This window comes from Ailuropoda melanoleuca, chromosome 7, assembly GCF_002007445.2.
Source record: "Ailuropoda melanoleuca isolate Jingjing chromosome 7, ASM200744v2, whole genome shotgun sequence".
Taxonomy (NCBI): Eukaryota; Metazoa; Chordata; class Mammalia; order Carnivora; family Ursidae; genus Ailuropoda; species Ailuropoda melanoleuca.
This window is the reverse complement of record NC_048224.1, coordinates 46,983,184-47,008,439: the sequence shown is the minus strand read 5'-3', so window position 1 is coordinate 47,008,439 and position 25,256 is coordinate 46,983,184. Positions and strand designations below refer to the sequence as shown.

The following is a 25,256-nucleotide window of genomic DNA, read 5'->3' as shown; positions in this document are numbered from 1 at the left end:
AATAGTGAAGAGTGGCAGGAGAGTGGGAAGAATTTGTCAACATGTTTTGAGGAGTAAGAGGATTAGATAGGGCATTCAAAGTAAGATAGCCCACTTCCAGTTCCAAAAGAAAAAAGTACTTAAGTGTCCTTTGGAATAACTCAAGGCTCAGTTATTTCACTTGGCTCTTAGCTCCACAGCTATTAAACTTTTAGCACTACAGACAACTGCAGACAGGTATATTTTCTGCCTTGCAGTGTTTGTTTGTTTATTTAAAAAGCGAACAGATTTAATTTCACTGTATGACATACAGACAGGTATCTGTATGTTTGCAGAAGCAATCTTTACTAGTGACACTGTCCAAATTTAGACTTTCCCGTTGGACATCTGCAGTTGATTATCAGTAAACCTCCCACCTCCAGTCTTCCCACTCTGGTCCCTTCTTCACACTGCTGCCAAAGGTAATCTAATCCAGTCGGACATCGGTGGCCTTCTGATTCGGGGAAATTCCTTACTTTCTCTGTGCCTCCATTTCCTTCTTTTATCCGCTGTATCACCTGACCTACCTTATAGATAAGTTCTTTGAACGTTTTAAATGTTTGTGCATGTCGAGTACATAAAACAGTGCCTGGCATGGAATAAGTTAATAAATGAGTAAGCACTAAGTAGTGGAGTGGAGATCATTACTGTTGTCATTATTGGTGTTTGTTATTTTTGTTTTTGTTGTTGTTTTCACTTCTGAAGCCCACTTCTGGCCACTTCTGCATAAGAATTTTCTGTATTTCTTTTTTGCTTATAGCAAACTTTTTAGGTATATTAGAATCACTTTTGAAGCTTGTAAAAAATGCATATTCCTGAGACCTCCCCCCCCCCACCAGAGATTTCTGTTCAGTAGGTATAGGATGGGACCCAGGAATCCAAGTTTAACTGTGCTCCCCAGGTGATTCTGAAGAGGTGGCACTGATTTGGAGAATTGTTCCATGCAGGATAAAGTGCCCAAAGTATACCTTTCTAATATGTATTTTCTTCTCCTATTCGTCCCTGTCAGTCTTTGTTGCAACCAGAGTAAGTAGGTTTTCTCTGTACCTACTTTTGTCCCTATATAACCCATGTATTTTCCCAAGATGGTATGGCATAATTTTGTAATTAAATACATATTTATTCCTAATAATCCACAAACCATCCATTTAATAATATGTTTAAAAATTGGGTGGGATAGATGTTAAACTCTAATATGTGAGACCAACTTTCTTTTATTGAAATTAGGAATGATTTCTAGGTTAAATCACTGGGTGCCTTAGGACAGTATTTTTAAGTTGACCTTTTCTCTTGCTCTCTCCATGCTCCTTTTCTCCAAACTAATTTTCCAGGTATTACAATGAGCAAATAGTGCTAGCCTTTAAGTTGCTCAGCTGTGCTCTGTAAATAGACACACTAAGGCAAATCTAATCCCAACCTCAGAAGCAATTGGCAGCACTTGAAATTGAAGCTCTCCTCTTTTTCTTATCCTTTCTGTTCTATTGCTACAAAATTAAGGTATTAATGACATTATTTAGGGTAATTTGAATGCATTCAGAGATCTCTGATGATCCCTGTTCTCAATTCTTGCAATCTGTAGTAACATCTAAGAATGCTACTTTGCTAAAAAGATTGCTTGTAATAAAATGTATTGTGAGGAAAGAAAAGGCCCTATCCTAGGTGTTTTCTTTCCCTTGTCTCCTGTAATTCCTAGAACATCCTCGTACGTTAGGTATCATTATCCCAATTTTATAAAAAAAATATTTACAAGGAGGGCATGGGTTTTAAAATCATAAATAATGGTTTCAGTATTTGAGCCCAGGTCCCTTGACCTCATAGACTGCTCTCTTTCTATTATAGCATGGAGCCAGATTTTAAGTTGCTCAAATTCATTTTCTGTATTTGCTCCTCCCTCCTCCCCACCTCCCCTTTAACTGAAGGATATTGTGAACATTTTGTAAATAAACAAATTCATATAAATTCAAAGTTTGATAGAATACTTATTGAGGTATTTGGTCAATTCTTACAGTACATTCTCAATATGATAATAGCCAGAGAGAATAAAATGTTCTTCCAAAACGTAAGCAATAACTCTTACTAAATGGCAAAATTGGTTTTTTAAAAGAAGCCTTGAAAAATGCAAACAAATAGGAAAATGGTGGCACAAAAAGAAACTTTTTTTTTTGGCCTATGTTTATATAGCAGTTTTGTAGTTCGGCATAGTCTGTATCCAGAATTTAGAGAGATACTGGAGATAACTATTTAATGGTATTATTTTAATTATGAGATTGTATTTAAATAAAATAAACTGGTCCCAAATATTAAATTATGAGTGTATGTTTTTGGCTCTGAACAGTATATTAAGACTCAGTGACCAAAAGCAAATGCAAGGTGTTCTAAATCTCCCGTTGAGAATTATTTTTGTAGCTTGAGCAGCTGTTTCCCCCCACCCTACTGTTTGGTAATCATTTGACTTGATGTCACCTGCTTACAAAGAAAACAGACTAAAAAAAACAAAAAACAAAAAACCACCCAACTGCATTTAACAACAGTAGGTGGAATTTCAATTTCTTTTTCTTATTTTTCCCCTTCCCTCCTTCCCCTTTTCTAAAGGAAGAGAGCTCTGTGGTGAAGTGGAATGAGGAAGAACACTAGAGTAAGAGAAACCTGGGTCTGAACATTGTCTCACCACGTACAGTAACTCTGTGGTTTTGGGCAGCGACTTCGCTTCTCCAAGTTCTGGTTTCCCTATTTATAAACACCCCTTGCAAGGTTGTTGTGAAGCAAAGTGTTCATTCAAGTAAAATGTGTGACTGATAAAGGCTGAGACATTGTAGATAATAGTAAGTGGTATTTTTATTATAATTAATAATAAGGCTGACCTAGGGATTAAGATAATCAGTTGTGTGAAATGCTTTGCTCTATTTTACCAAACTCAGAATTATATCTATCGATAGCCAGGTAAGACATGACCTTCAGTAGAAGACCTCCGTGTAATTTAGAATAGAAGTCTTACTCAAAAAAATCAAGGCAAAAAAAATTAGAAATAATGAGAGTTCATCAAGATGACTATGTATATATCTCCAGAAAAAAACAAAGTTAAATATTTCTAGCTAATACTAATTAGAGGAGATAATGGGGGGAAAAAATCACACTAATCACTACTGCCACTACTACCACAAATGATAAAAAGGTCAGGAATAATCTCATCAAGATGTGTGAAACTCATGTACATATAGTTTTAAGTTATGAAATTTTGCTGAGAGATAGAGAAGAAGACTGAATAAATGGGGAGGCATAGCTGTGCTCACAGGCAGAAAAATGGACTAACGTAAAGCTACCAGTTCTTGATACACTAACTTTTAGAATAAGTGGAATTAATGGGAAAAGTACAATAGGATCCTTTTTGGAGGAAAAGTGGCAGTAGAGTTCAACTGGAAACATAAATAACTATCAACTAAAAGAAAATGTAAAGAAAGGTAATCCATTAGTGAAACATGTTATAAAGCTGCAGTGATTAAAACTTTTTTTTTTTTTTTTACTGTACTGGTACAAGAATGGACAGATCAAGTTAATAAATTAGAACCAAATTCTGATGTGAAAAAACATATTAGCATGCCATATAAAAAAGACCACAGTTTATTTAACGATTCACCAGTTGACATTTAGGTAATTTTCAGTTTTTAGTGATTATGAATAAAACTGCTGTAAACATTCACTTATGCTTACCTGTGAACATAAGTTTTCATTTCTCTTGGGTAAATACCTAGGATTAGAATTGCTGGGTCATATGTAGGTGTAAATTTAAATTTCTAAGAAATGGCCAGGTTGTTTTCTAAGCATTCCTGCTAGTAACATGGAAGAGTTCTCGTTGCTCAGCACTGTTATCAACAGTGGCTACTGCCAGTTTTTTAAAATGTAGTCATTCTATTAAGTGTGTAGTAGTATGTCATTATGGTTTCAATTTGTATTTTCCTAATAAAAGATACTGAGCATCTTTTCAAGTGTTTTAAAAAAATTTTTTTATTACGGGGCGCTTGGGTGGCACAGCGGTTAAGCGTCTGCCTTCGGCTCAGGGTGTGATCCCAGCATTATGGGATCAAGACCCACATCAGGCTCCTCCGCTATGAACCTGCTTCTTCTCCCACTCCCCCTGCTTGTGTTCCCTCTCTCGCTGGCTGTCTCTATCTCTGTCGAATAAAATAAATAAAATCTTTTTAAAAAAATTTTATTTTTTTATTAAAAAATTTTTTTTTATTAAAAATTTTTTTATTATGTTATATTAGTCAACATACAGTACATCATTAGTTTTTGATGTAGTGTTCCTTGATTCATTGTTTGTGTATAACACCCAGAGCTCCATGCAATACGTGCCCTCCTTAAACCCATCACCAGCTTAGCCCAACCTCCCACCTCCCTCCTCTCTGAAACCCTCAGTTTGTTCCCAGAGTCCATAATCTCTCCTGGTTCATTCCCCCTTCTGTTTACCCCCTCCCTTCATTCTNTCCTAGTTCTTATGTTCCATAGATGAGAGAAATCATATGATAATTGTCTTTCTCTGCTTGACTTATTTCACTTAGCATTATCTCCTCCAGTGCCGTCCATGTTGCAGCAAATGTTGAGAATTCGTTCTTTCTGATAGCTGAGTAATATTCCATTGTATATATGGACCACAGCTTCTTAATCCAGTCATCTGTTGAAGGGCATCTCGGCTCCTTCCATGATTTGGCTATTGTGGACAATGCAGCTATGAACATTGGGGTGCATATGGCCCTTCTCTTTACTACGTCTGTATCTTTGGGGTAAACACCCAGTAGTGCAATGGCTGGGTCATAGGGTAGTTCAATTTTTAACTTTTTAAGGGACCTCCACACTGTTTTCCAGAGTGGCTGTACCAACTTGCATTCCCACCAACAATGTAGGAGGGATCCCCTTTCTCCACATCCTCTCCAACAATTGTTGTTTCTTGCCTTGTCTATCTTTGCCATTCTAACTGGCGTAAGGTGGTATCTCAGTGTGGTTTTGATTTGAATTTCCCTGATGGCTAATGATTTTGAACATTTTTTCATGTGTCTGTTAGCCATTTGTATGTCTTCATTGGAAAAGTGTCTGTTCATATCTTCTGCCCATTTTTTGATTTGATTATTTGTTTCTTGTGTATTGAGTTTGAGAAGTTCTTTATAGATCTTGGATACCAGCCTTTTATCTGTAGTGTCATTTGCAAATATCTTCTTCTATTCTGTGGGTTGCCTCATTGTTTTGATGACTGTTTCCTTGGCTGTGCAGAAGCTTTTTATCCTGATAAAGTCCCATAAGTTCATTTTATCTTTTATTTCTCTTGCCTTTGGCGATGTGTCGTGAAAAAGGTTGCTCTGGCCGATGTCATAGAAGTTGTTGCCTATGTTCTCCTCTATGATTTTGATGGATTCCTGTCTCACATCGAGGTCTTTTATCCATTTGGAGTTTATCTTTGTGTATGGTGTGAGAAAGTGGTCAAGTTTCATTCTTTTGTATATAGCTGTCCAGTTTTCCCAGCACCATTTATTGAAGAGACTGTCTTTTTTCCACTGGATGTTTTTTCCTGCTTTGTCAAAGATTAGTTGACCATAAAGTCTAGGGTCCATTTCTGGAGTCTCTATTCTGTTCCATTGGTCTATGTGTCTGTTTTTGTGCCAGTACCATGCTGTCTTGGTGATCACAGCTTTGTAGTATAGCTTGAAATCAGGCAACGTGATGCCCCCAGCTTTGTTTCCTTTTCAACATCAAGTGTTTATTTGTTATACATACACCTTCTTTGGTTGAAATATCTGTTCAGACCTTTTCCCCATATTAGAATTGTGGCTTTTTTTTTACTGTTAAGTTTTGAGAGTTCTTTGTATATTCTTGACACAAGTTCTTTGACAGAAATGTGATTTGCAAATATTCTCCCAGTTGGTGACTGTGTTTTCATTCTCTTAGTAGTTTTGTAAAGAGCAAAAGTTTTAAATTTTAATTAAGTCCAATTTATAAATTTTCCTTTTATGGATTTTGCTTTTGGTTTTGTATCTAAAAGTTCTTTGCCCAGTCCAAGGTCAATCACATTTTCTCCTATGTTTTCTTCTAAAGGTATTAGAGTTTTACGTTCTACATTTGGGGTTATGATCTATTTTGAGTTAATTTTTGAACAAGGTGCGAGGGTAGGTAAAAATTCGGCTTTTTGCATTGGGACACCTAACTATTCCAACACCATTTATTGAAAAAACGATCATTTCCCCTTGAATTTCTTTTGCACCTTCTCAAAAATTAGTTGATGATATTTATGAGGGTCTATTTCTAGGCTATTTTGTTCCATCGACCTTTGTGTCTTTTCTTTCACCAATAACACATCGTCTTGATTATTATAGCTTTAAAGTAGGTCTTGGAATGAGTTACTGAAAGTCTTCCAACTTTATTCTTCTTTGGCTGTTCAAGTTTACTTTTTTAAATTTATTTTAGAGTCGGTTTGTGAATACCTACCAAAAAATCCTGATGGGATTTTGAATGGGGTTCACTGAATCTATAGATTTAATTGTTATGCTGTGTCTCTCTATTTATTTAGGTCTTTTTTGTGTGTTTTTTTTTTCAGCATAAAGATCATGTATATATTATGTTAGCTTTATCCCTAAGTGTTTCATATAGGCAGATGACAAGAATTATCCACATTTTATAGATCGAGACACTGAAACTCAGAGCACTTAGACTTACTGAAGGTCACAGAACTGGTTAATTAGCAGCAAATTCTGGTTGTAAAATGTCCTGGGTCTGTCTAGTGCTTTTTTGTACTCGTTTTGAATCAGAAGTTTCTCATAGTGAAAAGACATGGATTTTGGAGTTCTTCAGTTTAGGTTGCAATCTGTTCTCCAGTACTGGTTGGTTGTGTGAACATTTCATTTCTCTAAGACTTATGTCGTTCTAGGCACCTACCTCACAGGATTATGGCGAAGACCGAGGGATGTGTACATGTGAAATGTTGTGTGTTGTTGGATATAATGTAGTGCCTGCCCAATAACTGGTCATGTCACCTTGGTTATTAGTAGTAGTGAAAGCTGGTTGTTACAACCTTTCCCAGAACTTGTCATTTTGTCTCATTAATTAGATGAATTGTCTTTGAATTGTGGAAAACTGGCAGTGAACCAGGGACAAGCACTAACAACATCGTCCTTCAGTGTGAAGCAGAAAATTTTCTAGAAAACCTGTGTCATTGTTACCCACTTTTTCCTCATGTGTCTACCATAAAGTAGAAGAAATGTTTTGTGACAGTGAATTATGACTGGGAATTTTAAGGGATACATTTTTATTTTAAAAGGTAAAGCTTAAAGCTTTTCTTTAAAAGTAGCGACTTTAAAACTTTCCACATTTCTGTGAAGTCTGGTTTAATGCAAGAAACTCATCAGCTTTGATATTGAGTTTCCCGGTTTTGCAAAGATTTGTGACCCTACCCTGGCATATCATAAATGTGAAATGTAATTTGAGTATCAGTGTTGTGCTAGAGTAAGATCTTTTATAAAAATAAAAATTCTGTGTTGATAATTCCTTTTCTCTAGAATGAGGCCTTTCCAAGATTCCTTTACTCTAAACCTACAAAGATGGAATATGGGCCTAATAAAAAGTACATTTTGAAATAAATACACCATACTTAGGAAGTCAGTCCTGTAGTCAAAACAATATTATTATTTGTTGTTGTTTTGTATTCGTTTGATGTATAGGCAAAGGTTTATTTATTTGTTTATTTTTAAAGATTTTATTTATTTATTTGACAAAGACAGCCAGTGAGAGTGGGAACACAAGCAGGGGGAGGGGGAGAGGAAGAAGCAGGCTCCTAGTGGAGAAGCCTGATGCGGGGCTCGATCCCATAATGCTGGGATCACGCCCTGAGCCGAAGGCAGACACTTAACAACTGCGCCACCCAGGCGCCCCAAGGCAGAGGTTTAAATTAAGTATTCCTAGCATTGATTCTGACAATTATTTTTCTATTTCTTTTCAATTTGAAAATCAGGAGAGATGTTATTTTTGTAGATATTATCCTAGGTTTGTGGAAAAGACAGACTGGGTAGATTCAAAGTCATTATACTTACATGCATTTCCCTGGTGTTTGTTTAAATAGAATAGGGTTTCTAATGATGAATCTCAAAGGAAAAGAAACAGTTGTGTATGAAAAAGGGATGGGAATCTTATACATCTTTATCTTATTTTTTCTTCTTCTTCATTCTACACAGGAGGAATTACAACCAAAGACTTAAGTTGGAGCCAAAGGAAAAAGATTCTCCTTTTAGTTAAATAACAATTTTATTTAATATTTATTTATTATTTATGTTATTTTATTTATTTTAATTCTTTGGAGAGAGATAAAGAGCACACACTCACGTGCAGGCACTGGGGTGGAGGTTGAGGGAAGGGGCAGAGTGAGAGGGAAGAAGGGAATCTCAAGCAGGCTACACTGTATCTCCGCGCAGATCCTGACACTGGGCTCAATCTCACCACCCTGACATTGCAACGTGAGCCCAAATTAAGAGTAGGATGCTTAGCTGGATGAGCCACCTGGTGCCCCGGTTAAATAGTATTTTAAATCCTAAAATGTTCCACAACTTTTTATGCAGTAATCAACTGAAGAATTCATCAATTCTTGCTATCTTAACTGTAACATTAGCTTTGCAAAAGACTTCAGTTATTAGTTGGGTCCCATGTGAACTTAGTGTCACAGTCCAGCTAAAGTAGTTGCTTGTGGGACACCAACGTTCCTTCTTGCAAAATCTAAGAACATATTAAAAAACAACAACAACAAAAAGGAACAGAGTCTAGTAAAACCTTATTGCTTTTTAAAAATTTTTTAAAAATTTATATCCAGGGGGCGCCTGGGTGGCGCAGTCGTTAAGCGTCTGCCTTCGGCTCAGGGCATGATCCTGACGTTATGGGATCGAGCCCCGCATCAGGCTCCTCTGCTATGAGCCTGCTTCTTCCTCTCCCACTCCCCCTGCTTGTGTTCCCTCTCTAGCTGGCTGTCTCTATCTCTGTCAAATAAATAAATAAAATCTTTAAAAAAAATTAAAATTTATATCCAATAAAATTTCCTCATATTATATTCAGTTCTATTAATGTTTTAAATTTTGGTTATAAGATTAAGTGCTGAGCCTTGATACATTTTAAATATATGTCTTCTAGCTTTTGCTACTTTGACATTGAACAGAAGACACATCAATAAATATTATAGTGTATTTTGTATGTATTCTGACTACGGGAAAGAATGAAAAGTTTTGGAATAGTCTAGAGCAGTTTTTAAAAAATGTTCTTAATAGATTTTTTTTAATTCTTTCAATATCTGAAGATATAGAAAGCAAGAGTGAAATCATTGTTGGAGGAATGAAAAGGAGTCAGGAATTGAGTTTTGTGAAGTTATTTCCACAATTTTGTAAGAGGCTATAGATAGAATTCAGGCTGTATTCCTGAATCAGATTCCTGTGGGTGCTCTGTGTTAGTTATGTTTACAAGGATTTTTCCAGTGTCTGTGCACAAATGCAATACTTGTTTTGTAATCAGTTTAGTTCAGCAATGGTGCTCTTATCAATTAACATTTCTTTGTTCTATGACATTTGCATCATGAATTCACTGGGGGCATAATTTTTTTCATTTTCTTATTCAGATCTTTCATTTACAGCTTTTATAGTTCTTTTTTAACTGCAAAAGGCTAACACACTATTGTACCAGATTGCCTGAGTTTCCAGACATCATAGTTAATCACAACACTCAGAAAGGACTTCAAAAAGAGGCAGAGAGACAGAGGACACAATAATTGAGGCATGGTATCACAATTAATATTTTTCTAAAAACTACCATCAAAGTAGCTGCAGATACCAAAACACAATTAAAATTCTCTAGAAGATAGATGAACTTTTTACTGAGCAGCAACATGAGGTGTTTAAAAGCCGGATACAGAAAGAAGACTACCAGGTGTATGAGAAAAGGTCTTTAGTATGTGCAGGGAGACAATCTCTTACCAGTACAGGTGTTTGCGCACAAAGGGGTTGGGGGGATTTATGGGACTTCTAAACAAAATTACTCTATATTTATTTTTCATTGCTGAGAATGTTCATCTCCTGGCCCTCAGTAAGGAATGTTTGAAAAAGTTCAGTATTTGATTTAAATGCAATGATTACTTTGGATACTTTTACCACAAAATCATCACGTACGTTCAAGTTTTCAAAGAAAAATGCCAAGTTATTTTCTCTTCTCTGGGCCTTTATATTTCTATTTTCAAATAGTTTGGCACCAGATTTTAGTTTCTTATTCTTCGTTAGGGTTCAATTCATTGCTCTTCAAAGTACTTCATTGCTCTTCAGAAGTCAAACAAAAGGAAAAATTATTGCCGAAGATTGCCATCTCTCTGCTAACATTTATGTTGCCTTTCTCTATTTCTGTATAGAGCTTTCCCAAGAATCACAGGTCATTGAAAGAAAACTCACAGCTCAAATGATGGAGAATTTACATCATATGTACTCTCAGGCAGCCAAATGAGATTTTTGGCATTTCATCCAGACTTGTCCGTGATTAGTTTTTGTGTCCTCTTCATATTGTTCCGTTCCCATTAACATCCATGCTAGTGACTTACCATCAGTCATGTCACTGACTCCTTCGTGCTGCTTTGCTGTCTAAGATTCTACCTCATTAAAAAGTCAGCACTTCGTCTCTTGTTCTTGGTTATAGGTCCTTCCCACTGCTTTTATCAATTGAAATTCCTTTCTTTTTCTTCGTATTGCCAGCCTCCTAGTAAATTGCATTGTTTCTGCATTAACTCCTGTCTGGTTCTATATGAATGTCAAGAACTATGAAGACTCTGAGTTTTTACTCTACTTACAAGCTAACACGTTATCCTGACACAATTTATTGGGNGTATTGCCAGCCTCCTAGTAAATTGCATTGTTTCTGCATTAACTCCTGTCTGGTTCTATATGAATGTCAAGAACTATGAAGACTCTGAGTTTTTACTCTACTTACAAGCTAACACGTTATCCTGACACAATTTATTGGATGTTCATAGCTTTACATTTATTACTGTTGCTCATACTATTCATTTAACTTGGGTCATTTCATTTAAGGTCAGTCACTGAAATAGGGCCTCAGATTCCAACTCCAAACAGAAAAGATGCACATGTTCCCTGGCATTTGGCATGCTTTGCTTTAACTCCCTTTCCTTTGGTTAATTTGGAGAGGAATGTTAACATGATAGTGCATTTTGTCTTCATAAATCAACCCCCTTCCTGGCATGAGGGTCGTCCCTCTTGCTGAAATATTTGCCATGCATTCCACTACTGCTAGGATGATTAATACAAGGGGAATATAATCAATAAATGTTCTTTTTCATCCTCCCTAAAACCACATCCTCAACCCTTCTGTTTTCATCATTGTATTTGTAGGCACCCATATTGGTAATATACGAAGCCCAGGATACATATTATACCCTTTATTTTCTTCCTAGATAACCTACAACTTGGATTTCTGAATGTCAGGACACTAATTCTATTTCCTAAACATTGTCAAAAACTGCTATAGTAATAAACCCAATCCCAGGCTTTCTTGTCCACAGGGTATAACAAAGCTGTGGCCTATGAATCTGACATCTGAATTGTTGTTTATGTTATCTGGTATCTCTTTCTTCCAGCTATTGTATCACCTCCTGCAGTACTCCAGACTACCTCCGGGTTAGGTGCTGGGGCCCAGCGTAATAGGTACTGTATTATGCCCTGTTTACAGACAAGAAAAGGAAGGCACAAGAGGATAGTTAACTTCTCTAAGGTCATTAAGTTAGTGAATGAGAGAGCTGGATTTCAACCCATAGCTGTCTGCCTCTATAGTCTGTACTCATAACTGCTTTGCTTTCCTGCCTCTTCAAATTATTGGTAAATGAGAGTTATAGGTAATAGACGTTGTTACAGATTCACACTAAGGGTGATAGAGTTTGTGGATGGGTAAGTTTCAGCTGATTCTTGAAATGGGGGATAGGTTTGAATATGTGGAGAGTAGAGAGCATTTCAAGGGGGACAGAAGGAGCAAAGGTCTAAAGATGAGAATAAAAAGAATATGTTCAGAGGATATTGAAGAGATTGACTTGGCTCTATAGAAGTAATAAGTAGCTAATGAACTTGATTAGTACTGGAGTTTATCCATTAGAACTTTATTGGGGAAAAAAAGAGTTTTTTCCCCAAAGTTTTTAGATTAAGTATGTTGTTTTAAAAAAAATACTTATCTCATTGATTGGGAACACTGATTCAGGTTTCAAATGGAAGTACATTAGTAGGGAAATAATAGAATAAAATTCTCAGTCTTAGACTTCTTTCTTAATCTGTTCATTTTTCTTGAGCTGGTTCTGCCCACAGCAGCATAATTTGGTTAGTTTAACTTGTGATGAAGTTGGTCCAGTAGGAGGAATTGGATGTATGTTGAAATTCTGCCAGATTTGGAAGAAAAATGTTATTTTAAGCATTCTGGTCATTTTTGGTGGAGTGTAGGTCTTACCATGAAGTTGTCACTGGCAACTTTTCAGACCACTAAACATGGCTTCCTTATTTACAAAAACCACACACACACACACACACACACACACACCCCAAACACTAGAAATAGTGTGAAAACAAGTAACTGTCAAAGAAAAGTCATGCTTACATAGCCTAGTAAAAATAAGAAAGTTGATTGAGATGGGAAGCTGATACCTTTCCTAAGTTTGGGGTCGAAGAAATCTTGAATTCTTCTCTGAGATTTGTAACTAATTTACCACCCTTGCTTGAATTATGCATAATGTAAATCACTCACCAATACATGTATATTCATTTATTTGATCTATTTACAAATTAGAAGAGTTGGAAAGAGCGGGGAGATAAGCTGACCCCAAAGGTTAGGAACTGAAGAAGTGTGGGAGGTATGGACTGGTATGGGTGTGGCCAAGTGGGAATTTCTCTGTGGAATCCTTTGCTTTGACTTGTGTGGATAAGCGGCTTGTGATGACATTAGGAATTTTAATTTCCTTTTCCAGACTAGAGAAGCAAATGCCTTTCTAACATTCTATTTAAGACCCTGGATTTGCAGTTATTCAGTAACTTTTAAAAAATCATAAAAAATGACATTGAGATTATTTTTTCCAAGCCAAATTTTTATCAATGTAATGCCATTTCATATAGTGCCTTACCTACTCAGAAGTATAATTTTACTAGATCTGGGGGGAGCTTGTTAAATCTAGGTTTGTAGCTATTTTGGAATTGGGGCTATTCCTAAACTGTGTACAAGGTTTTACTTTATCTGCAGTTGACTTTACTTGTTTTTTACATGCTCACAAAGTCCTGTGTGGATACTGTGTCAAACCATGTTGAAAATACTTTCTTGATAAAATGAGTGTAAACAATAGCAAAAACCAAATTTGAGCTGACCTTTAAATACATCTACATTTAAAGGCTAAAGCCAAGGACTTCTAAATATTTTCATCCAAAGAACTCTTTGAAATGTAGCTGAAGGAAAGTTTATTTTCTAAATCTTAAAACTTAGGCAAGAGATTCAAAGTGTGATTGGTTTTAGCCCATGATCAGGATGACTGTGCAAACTTTCTCATCTAAGATTTATTGTTCGTCCTTTCCTTACCTTAAAGTTTCAACTCTCCATGACTTCTTCCCCGGAAAGAACATATTAGCTTATGATTCCAGCTCTAGCACAATTTTGTCTGACCTGTAGAAGTGACCACAGTAAACCATTTGAGCCTTGGGCTCTTGCTGCTATACAATGGGACTATTCATTATTTAGCATGTTGCCATTTCCAGCATGTGCTCTCAGTGCCGTGTAGGTAAGCATAGGCCTTTAGAGTTTTCCAGTCCAGAAAAACACAGTAGTATATGGGATTTCCCCCGTCCCCACACCGCCCCCAAATTGGAGTGTAGGGTAGGAGGGCTAGAGGATAAAGAGTACTGGCAGGGACACTGAGTGATGTATGGATTATGAGTGATGTATAGTTTTACATATTTGACTGTCTACATTTCCCATCTTAAATAAATGGGACAGCAAGTGAATTTGAACCAGAATTCGTTTTTTCCCATCCTTACAAAATTGTTATGAACACTCAATAGGAAAAATAAAAAAGCGTTCATTTTATTAAGAAAGCATTAAATCTTAGTTACTAATGTCCCTTTCCTTCTTTCCTTTATAGAATATGCATGTAACTGCTCTGTGACGGGAAGCCTGGATGTGAATCGCTGCAACCAGACCACAGGGCAGTGTGAGTGTTGGCCGCCTTATCAAGGGCTCCGCTGTGACACCTGCAGGGAGGGCTTTTACCTGAACCACACTATCGGGCTCTGTATGCCATGTGACTGTAGCCCGCATGGGGCCCTCAGCTCGCACTGCGGCAGGTAAGCGGCAAAGGGTGGGGGTGATGCTATTTTATCAAGAAAAAGAAAAGGCTCTTGCTCTCAAGGACCAGAGTGGTTTAAATAAAGGGGGAAGGGGACATAAATTTATAAAATATTTCATATACTTTTATTGCCTCACTTTGTATATTATATTTAATATCAAAATTAAAAAGCCTCTAATTTACTGATCTAGTTCTTCAAAAGCACCTGGGTCACCAATTTTGCTTTGTGATAATTTCTCTAAATTTCATGGAAAAAAATTATTGAGAAATCAATCTCCTTTCTGAAAGTGATAACTTCCTGGCATTTCCAGTGGAAACGTTCTTATTATGTTCATTCACATGCCATTGGATTTTCGGGAAACTTATTACTCTTTGCTTTATTTTTTCTCTTATCCAAATGTTGGAAATGTTTCTTTGCACATCTAAGGCTTAAAGTTGGTAATCTCCTAATTTCTCTAACGAGTGGGGGAAGACTGGTTTCACCAGCATATGTTAGGGGGCCAAAACTTGATCAAGCAGGAATTGTCTGGAAATTACCTTCAAAATAGTATGTTATTTGGAGGCAACTTAGTATAGTGGAACAGTGTCCCACCATCGGAGGATTTGCCTTCTACTACATTGAAAGTAATTATTCTTTGACCTTGTATGAGGCACCTAGCTTTTTGTGAACCCCAAATCAAAAAGCTGAAGAGACAGTATTATATAATGAAAAGAACATAAACTTTACGATCAGTCTAACCTGGCATAGATCCAAGATCTGTTGCCACTTAGGAGCTTTGTGCTTTCAGCAAGTTATTTCATTTTTCTGAGCCTCAGTTTCTCCTCAAGGTTCTTGTGAAGGTTAAATAGATAGATGCGTGTAAAATGCCTAGCACACATCACACAATATGTTCTGGTTTGTTTTAATTTCAAAGGAATATTGTTGGATTAAATGAGGGAATAGTTTTAAAGAACTTTTAGCTTCTTGGCAGAAGTTTCTTTATACTCAGCAGTAGTTCTCTTGGATGCTTTATAAATCACACTGTACACACGATACGTAATATTGTATCATATTGTACCTCTATTAAAAATATGGATATGAACTTGATTAAGAAGTTTATAATTTTAGGAGCCTGGGTGGCTCAATCGGTAACGTCTGCCTTTGACTCAGGTCATGATCTGGGGGTCCTGGGATTGAGTCCCGCATTGGGCTCGCTGCTGAGCTGGGAGTCTGCTTCTTCCTCCACCTCTGCCCCTCCCTGCTGCTCATGCTTTCTTTCTCTAGGTCTTGCTCTCTCTCAAATAAATAAGTAAAATCTTAAAAAAGAAAGAGAAGTTTATAATGTCAAATGCAACAGTAATCAATGCTTATGATAGCTGGTATTTTAAAATAGTTATTTGTTGTAATCTTTGCAACTCTTTTTTATGTGGGTTTTTTTTTTTTTAAAGATTTTATTTATTTATTTGACAGAGAGAGAGACAGCCAGCGAGAGAGGGAACACCNGGCTGGTATTTTAAAATAGTTATTTGTTGTAATCTTTGCAACTCTTTTTTATGTGGGTTTTTTTTTTTTAAAGATTTTATTTATTTATTTGACAGAGAGAGAGACAGCCAGCGAGAGAGGGAACACAAGCAGGGGGAGTGGGAGAGGAAGAAGCAGGCTCCTAGCAGAGGAGCCTGATGTGGGGCTCGATCCCAGAACGCCAGGATCACACCCTGAGCCAAAGGCAGACACTTAAGGACTGAGCCACCCAGGTGCCCCTTATGTGGTTTTTTAAATCACAAGGATACTAAGTGGCAGAGAAAGAATTCCCATTAGGATTCCAAGCCCAGTGTCCCTATCACCATTTCATGCAGCTTTTATAATGAGAAAACTGATAATCATTCTGTTATTTGAGGCTGAAGATATAGTAGTCGCTTATTATTGCTCCCTTTGCTCCCCTAAAAACATGCCTGCACAAGTCGTCCTTAGAAGGTTCAAACTTTCTTACCATTTTAAAAGATGAGATTTGAATAAGTCTGTTCATTCTAATGTCTAATGGCATGACTACTGCTTCCTTTAGAATGAGATTCTGCAAACACATTTTTTCTTGAGCACTTTGGAGAGATAAAACAGTGTTTACTTCTAGGCCAAACTGCTTTATTAGAGGAGAAAGAAATAAGGGGAACATTGAGAGATAGCATTAAAAGCTGGAGAGGAGAGAAAAACAGCAATTCTAAAATTCATATAATATCTTACTGTTTCCATTGATCTTTTACAAATTAGTTCTTTTTAAAAAAGATTTATTTATTTATTTTAGAGACAGAGAGAGAGAGAGAGGTGGCATGTGAGTGAGGGGAACGGCAGAGGGAAAGAATCTTCAGACAGACTCTCTGCTGAGTGCCGAGCCCAACAAGGGGCTCAGTCGATCCTATGACCCATGAGATCGTGACCTGAGTTGAAACCAAGAGTTGGATGCTTATGCGACTGAGGCACCCAGGCGGCCCTATAAATTATTTCTGATCTTTTCCCCCTGACAGTTAATGTCATTAAGTGACATAGGCTAACCACTGTTCTGAAAATAGGTCATAACTAGAGAGTAGTGGAAAAGCACATTGGACTAGTAACTCAAAGATCCGGGACAGGGGTCTGTAAACCACAGCCGTGAACCAAATCCAGCCTACCGCCTGCTTCAGGAAACAAAGTGTCATTGGAACACAGGTGCACTCAGTTGTTTACATATCATCTATGACGCCTTTTGTGCTCCCGTGGCAGAGTTGATATGTTGCAACAGAGACTGTGTGGCCTGCAACCCTAAAATATTTACTGTCTGGCTCTTTAAGAAAAAGTTTGCCAACCTTTGGTTTAGGGTTCCAATCTTGGTAGAAATTGCTGGGCAACCATGTATCTTTGGGAAGTCACTTTGCTTTTTTTAAGCATTTATCTTTTAATTTGTGAAGTAGTGGTAATAATCCATGTCCTGTTTCTCTCCTGTATAGAGTTGTTTTGTCTTAAGTATCAAACAAGAAAATGCACGTGTAAATTTTTACAATCTATACTTTCTAGATATACAATAAAAATAATACTAGAAACCATTTTTCTGAGCATTTACTGTATACTAGGTCACTTATGTTCATTATCTCATTTAATTTTCAAAGAAACTCCCTTGAGGAGAGCACTGTTATTTTCCCATTGCGAATATGAGAATTTTGACGTTTAGGGAGTATAGCTAACTTGCGTAAGCTTGCACACTAAAGCTACCATTCAACCCAGTTGAACAAATGTAATAAGCAAGTGCTTATTCTGTGAAGCAGAATGACTTCATAATTGCACAATTGTTTTTCTTAGTAGAAAGGCTCTTGGTATTTAACACCCAAATATCCTAGAATGTTCTTATCTCTCAATTCAATATGTTTTGGCCAATGGCTACATAAGAAAAATTTGTGTTTATACCCCAGAAACTCACTATGCCATATACAGCATTTTACACAAAGTAACATGTGGAAAGTCTTATGTTAAATTCCAGATATAATCAGCATAAAGTCAGAATCCCACGTAATCAATCTTTGAAGTGCACCGCACGTCAGCAAAGACAATGTGCAGCATGTTACTGCGTGTAAGGCCCCCGGTACAACCATGGGCATTGCTTTGAATCAGGAAGGGATGTTGTAAGCATTTTACACCTTAACATGGGAGTTTGCTACTTATTTATAGGTGCTTTATTGTGTTTTAGTTACACTCTAGAGAGTTGGTTAGTAGTTTCGGGTTGATATGTAATGAATTATAATTATTTTCATTTGAAATATTGGGTAATAGGTTCTTTGTTGGCATTTCATGTAGAATACATGATTTTCAGTAATGGATGATTGATGTTAAGCAGGAGGGGGAAGATACCTGTATTATTATTATTGTTGTTATTATTATTATTACTTGATCTATATGGACTGCGTACCTGATGGGTTCTATTATCCTTAGTAGGTCTTTTTTTTTGAGTAACATGTAATTTTATAATATCTGCATACAAAGTATGTTGATTTCTCACATCCTCTGCCATCATCTTCTAATTGACAACTGGAAGGACCTTGCTTCCCCTGCAACTTTTAAAAGTGATGTCTGTTTTCTCTCTCTTTCTCTCTCTCATTCCTCTTATCTCTGGACCTGGAGTTGGAATAGATAATCTTCCTTGTTTCTCATTGCCACTTGTAGAGTGCTCTCCCTTCTCCCTTTCTAAAACCCCTGCCTCTGAAGCTCATAGCAGCAAAGCATGCAGTTCAACCTCTGTGTTGCTGTTCCCCTACCAGGCACTACCCCTGATTTCTTATACATGGCTCACTGTTTTCTCTCTGCCACAGCATCTGTCAAAATCCTGGATGATTTCAGTATCTGTAGAAAATCTCAATGCTTTGGCCTTTCAATTCCTTGACCTCTCTTCCAATAAGCCTTCCTCCTTGCTCCCACCAATCTTTATTTGTTTTACTTGCCCTATTTCTTGGTTGTCTATGGCCCCAAAGATAGGTATATTAATTTTTTTGAGATAAATCCATAATCCTTTTCTATGGGTTACTGCAAAGTAATATTTAATTTAAAAAAATTTAACAGTGTTATTTCAGAATGTCAGGCAATTTGTCAGAACAAACAGCACATCACTGAAGTCCTTTAAAAACCGGTACTCAAAGAAAGTCTTTAGAAGGAAGGTTCAGGAGCTCTAAATCCAGCTATAAACACTGCATTTCTTACTACCGGAAAGGAAGTTAAATTGACATAAGACCAGAAGAACAGAAATGGGAAGTTGCAGGACTATGTACTTTGGCAAGAACATATGGGTGGACTATGAGGAAACACTTCTGTGTTATGCTCTGCTATAAATTATATATGAGTTAAGAAAAAAGGAAATTGTAGGCAAGTAGTGTATGTGTAGTAGAAAGGAAGTGGAATCTGAAATTAGTGACTTTGATTCTATTCTTGGTTTAGCCACTTATTAACTTTATGACCTTCATTAAGATATTTGACCTCTCTGAGCCTCAGTGTTTTCATCTGTAAAATAATATATGTGACATGAAGGACTTTTGTGAGTCTTAAATTGTGTGTGTGTGTGTGTGTGTGTCCACTTACACTGTGACTGGCACATAGATTCAGCTCAATAACTCCCTAGAGGTTGAAGCTATTTTTTTTTTAAACATGAGGAATAAAATTGGTGACTCACCGAAGAGGAGGATTAAGTCCACCTGTGTTGCACATGAGGACGGATTGGAGTATTTGTTTTTGCTCGTAGGCTAAAGAAGAAATTGTTCATTCTAATAGGAAAAAACGTTTAAATTATTTTCCTCCATTTTTGTGAACATATTAAACCTCTGGAAATTGAACAATCTATATTTTCTTTTCTTTTTGCTTTCTTTTTAAGAGGGAGAGAAAGAGTGAGTGGGGAGGGGCAGAGGGAGAAGAGAAAGAATCTTAAATAGGCTCCACGTCCACCTTGGAGCCCGATGCGGGGCTTGATCTCACAACCTGAGATTGTGACCTGAGCAGAAATCAAGAGTTGGACACTTAACCAACTGAGCCACACAGGTGCCCTGATAATCTGTATTTAATAATAATAATAATAATAATAATAGTAGTAGTAGTTAAAGTTAAAGTTAATCAAACATATGCTAGGCACTATCCTAAGCGCTTTGTTTGCATTTAGCAGTAGATTTAATCCCTATAGCAGCCATATCAGCTAGGCACAAAAATTGGAAGTTAAGTAAATTGCCTAACTTACTAGGTAATAACTAGTAAGTAAAAGTGTTGGGATTGAAACATTTGCAACTTGGAACTAGAGTTTGGGATATATTAGATTATATATTATATAATTACATAAATTGTATATTAGATTATAGAATTGGTGACTCACAAAGAGGAGTGAAACAATATTGCTTTTGCTCTTGTCTGGAAGCCATAATCTATGCTAGACTAAAGGGCACAAAACTACTAGAAGCCAATACAAAACAGCTTATAAATATATGCTGAATTTCTAAGTCACATGGTTTAGACTGGGAAAAGAATAAACTAAAGTAATAAGGAAAAAGGCTTTCCAGAGGAGGTGGGAACTGAGATGTGCCTTCTAAGTTATGATTTGGGAAGGCAGAGGGCTGAAAAGAAGACGCTATCAGGAGAAAAAACCATGCAAATTCAAGTGAATTTCCCAAGATTATACAATCAGATGAGAAATCTGATCTCCGAACACCTCAGAATTCTTTGCTGTTTCCACCTCCCTGTTCTCTTTTTAAAAATAAATAGAAGTAGAATAGTGGGCTCAACTCTATCCTGATTCTCTTGTACATCTAATGCCCATGGAACAAACAGCTGGCTTTTAAAAAATTCATCTCCCTGTTCTTTATGCCCCTATATTTTCAGTGGGAGTTGCCCTAGTGAGGGTAGAACTTGGCTGTGGGAGCCAGATGTGGGTTGAGCAACGTCCTTATGTGCAAACACAAAGTCCTTTATGTACTGACAGATGGCCACCCCCCCCACAGCACCATTGGTGTTCCAACCTGTTTAATTGATCTAAGATATCTTAACTTCTCATTTTTGCTTTTGCGATGCATTTCTAATGTTTTCCTGATTTATATTTGAACATATGTTTAATAAATGAATGGCGAAATCAGATAACATTTTATCTCAAAAATCAGCTTGCCTAGTGAGAGCCTGAATCTCTTAACTACAGCCCTTAAAATATTGTCAGGGCTGGCTTTATGTGTAGGCAATTATATACTGATTTGAGATTTTTTTTTAATGCATTCATAGTAGGTTTATATGTAAAGTGCATCATTATAGACTGTCTCCATAAGATAACAAAGAAGTTCTGTAGGGGTGTAATGCCCTTTTCCATAAAATCTGTGGTTGCTGCTGTACAGTGAGTGTATTTTGAAATATTTATTATTTTGCATTTTAATTATGGGAATATGCCCCAGGACAGAGGGCAAAATTTTACTCATGAAGTCAACTTATAATGAAATTAATGTCAAGTAGAAAGATGGCAAACCTCTGAGGCTCATGTTCACATGGGGCTCGGAAAATCATCGCTTGCATCATCATTGGGAGTAACAGCTGCTTGTGTAAACTCTTCTTTATTACTTTGCATATAGTTCTGGGAGATCAAGAAAAAGTTATTTGATTACTAGAAACAATTAACAATTGAGGAAAGCCGTGTCGTTTTTTTCACTCACTTCATTTAATAAAGGCGTTGCATTTGCCAACTCTGCATCCGAAGACGTTATCCCTGTGCTCGCGGAAATTACTCTCATAGATAGAAACGCAAACAAAATATGGGTATTCATAAAGTGCACAGGAGATTCAGGGAAGTCTTAAGAGACAAAGTTGCATTTAAATTGAGACCTGAAAGATGAGTAGAAATTTGTATGAAATAGCAAGTCATCTTTAGTAAAGTGCAAGTGGCTCACTATTTCTCAAAGGCAAGAGCACTTGTGAGTGGTGGAGAGGAAGGGTTGAAGGAGAGTGGGAAATGATGAGATGAAACTTTTGTCTATCTGTTTACTGTTTTATCTCTAACACCTAGAACAGTGCTTGGCACAAAGTAGATTCATTAAATACTTGATGAATGAATAGAATGAAGGAAGGAAGGAAGGATAAACAGGGCCAGATCATAAAGGGCCTAATTTTATCCATTGAAGAATACTTAAAGAGGGGCGATGTTGGATTTGCTTTTAAGAAAAATCACTCTGTCAGAAGTCTGGTGGATAAAAAGAGTGAGCTCGGGGAAGGAGACCAGTGAAATCAGACACTGGCATTGGCATTGGCAATGGTGCAAGAGAGGAGGGAACCAATATAAGAGGTATTTGGAGAATAAAATGTACAGGGCTAGGTGTTTTTTGGTACGTATGGAGTAAGGGGAGAGAGAGAGAGAGAGATGACTTCCATGTTTCTCTCTGACTTTGGCTCATGAGCGAAGAGATAATCCATTAACTAGATAAAGAATACAGGCAGATAAGCGAGTTGGAGGGAGATGATGATGCTGGGTTCAAACATGTTCATTTTGAAGTGATTGTGAGATATTCAGATTGAGATGTCAGATAGTTGCATGTATGTTGTGTACCAAACTCAAGAAATCTTCTAACAAATTCTTCTGCTATTCCTTAGGAAAATAGAACAGAGCCTTACAGCTTTAATTTTATTTAAAAATAATTTTATTCTATACTCCAGTTATCATTCTTACAATGGTACCAATATCTAGTTTAAATTATCTTTTTAAATTCACTTTTATATTTTTTCCTTGAAGGTAGAATTTTAAAAGGTAGCTGTCTTAGTCAAAAGCATGTAATTGATCTCAGCCTTTATCCTATCATGATTAATTTGTTTCAAGAAATGTCCATACAGGGGTAGCCTGGGTAGCGCAGTTGTTAAACACCTGCCTTCAGCTCAGGGCTTGATCCCGGCGTTCTGGGATCGAGCCCCACATCAGGCTCCTCTGCTGGGAGCCTGCTTCTTCCTCTCCCACTCCCCCTGCTTGTGTTCCCTCTCTCGCTGGCTGTCTCTCTGTCAAATAAATAAATAAAATCTTAAAAAAAAATGTCCGTACAATGCCAATGGTTTATGTGTTAGAAGATATTTTAAGCACAGTACACCAAGTATCATGTTAAGTTCATGGTAAAAGAAATTAGACTGAAATTTGAATGTTAATAAATGGCCAGACAGGGGCTCATTCAGAAAAAGGCACCAAGAGCATTCAATATAAGTGTAAACAATGCATGTCTATTACAGTTTAGATGGCTCTGTATGTTTTCCAGTACCCTTCTATTTTAAATCCTCCATTCAGTACAGGGCATGCTCTGCCTTCCTGGTCTTCTAATTATTAACCAGATAACAGCTGTAGTCAAATGAGTGAATAAAAAAAAAAAACAACCCACATCTTTCTTCCAGCTATTGGTGACCTTTGAGAACGTGAACATAACATGTCACAGTGAGTGGATATAGTTGCTGTTGATCAAATATGGTACCTTCCCTAATCCATGTTGAAGACTCTTCCACTTATTTATTTTATTAAGCTACTTTTAGGCCAGTTTGAGATTTTTAAAGGAAATATTTTAAAGTTAAAATTTTGTTATTGATAATCTTAAAAGGTCATTTATTTTGCTTCTGCTGAGAGACTCCCCCAAATATGTAGATGTATATAAGCTAATAATAAAAAATAACTAAGTTCATACAAATTGCAGTATTTGGTATCAAGGTGTTTATTTATTTAACAAATTATGTGCAGGATACTTTAATAGACCTTGTGGGGAATAAAAGATTAATAAGACAATGGGTCTTACTCCAAAGGAGCTTTGGTCTAGTAAGGACACTAAAAAAATGTGTGTAAATAATTATAATGTAAAGTAAAAATTGGCCGACATCATAAACTATAAGGATAAACTGTTAAGGGAATTAAGAATCTGGAAGATCTCACTTATAGCCAAAAAAATCAGAGATGCTGTCAGTGAAGAGTTAGCTTTTGACCTCAGTTTTGAGGAAAGGATTAGGCTTACAGAAGAGGACGAGGTGGGAAAGGATGTTAGAGAACAGGAAAGAGCAAGATTAATGTCTCAGAGATGTGTTTACACAGGATGTAAGGTGGAAGAGAAGTGGGGGCAGAGGAGATAAATCTGGCAAGTCCTGCTGAGGTCAGGTCACAGAGGACCTCAAGGGCCAGACAAATGATTTGGCTTTTATTCATGAAACAATCTTTAAGCAGAAAAAAAAAATCAGCACTGTGTCTTAGCAGTAGTAGAATGAATGGATATAAGTAGGGGGAGATTAGAGGCAGAATGAAAACTAGTGAGGGCCAAAATTACGATAATAATTAGTGAGAACAGAGAGAATATTGAGAGTGGACAATAGTGAAAATGGTGATATGCCCCATGACAGGGTTTCTGTGCATAATTCTCTACCAAGTTTGTGATTTTTGCACTACTACATACACACAAGTCTAAAGGCAGTTTGTATTTCTAAGTTGAATTTAAGGACTCTCTCAGGCCCATACTCTCTCGCTGTGTTCCCATTCTCCCTTTGTTGCAGGCTGCGGGGACTGAGTCTGCTCTCCTACATGCTTCAGTAGCTGCCGCCACCCACTGCATTGCCTCGCATTTTGATTCCCCCCTGAGCCTTGCTGCTGAGCATCAAGCAGGGTCCCCACACCCATGTTCTTTCTGTGTTGCTAAAAATAAATACAAGGGCCCTTTACCTTTTGAGAGTTTAAAAAAGTATTAACCTTTGTAGAGAGGCTTGTGGGGGTAGTGAATATAATAGATACGGGGAAATTGAATGGTTCTATAAATGGCAGACTTTTCCACAAACAGGGTTCGGATATAGGCATCCCTCTTTTATTTTTCCAGTTACTCTGACACTCATATGCCTCAGTAGCAACCCATTTTCCTTTTGAGGCAACCCATTCTCCAACGATTAATTACTCATTTTCTAATAACTCTAGGAGTCCGTCCTCTGNATTACTCTGACACTCATATGCCTCAGTAGCAACCCATGTTCCTTTTGAGGCAACCCATTCTCCAACGATTAATTACTCATTTTCTAATAACTCTAGGAGTCCGTCCTCTGATGCTGAGTATCAGGGGAATGCGATTCCGAACAGTTCACTGCCGTTACTGGCTCTCACTCCGACATGGCATTGCCAGGCTGAACAACCTGATGGATGATGCTTGCTCACCACTGTAATGATGCCTTCACTGGTCCAGATCCCTGAAGGGGCAGCAGCAGTTCTTGGAGGGAGGATGAACCCACCCCTCAGTGCCGAGTTCTTTCAAGGATGCTCTACAACAGGGCTCCAAAGTTATAGATCTTAACAATCGGCTCCTTCGGTTTATTCATGCAGCCATATCCCAGAGTGCAAGCCAGCTCCAAGCGTTCCAG

The 25,256-nt window shown here is 37.2% G+C and overlaps 1 protein-coding gene across 1 annotated transcript in view; it reads left to right on the top strand.

Moving 5' to 3' along the window:
- MEGF9 (multiple EGF like domains 9) overlaps nt 1–25,256 on the top strand; it is an 81,682-nt gene that overhangs the window by 27,081 nt on the left and 29,345 nt on the right. The window contains exon 2 of the mRNA XM_034664407.1: nt 14,195–14,396. Within this exon, the coding sequence (XP_034520298.1) occupies nt 14,195–14,396 (202 nt within the window). The remainder of the gene's footprint in view (nt 1–14,194; nt 14,397–25,256) is intronic.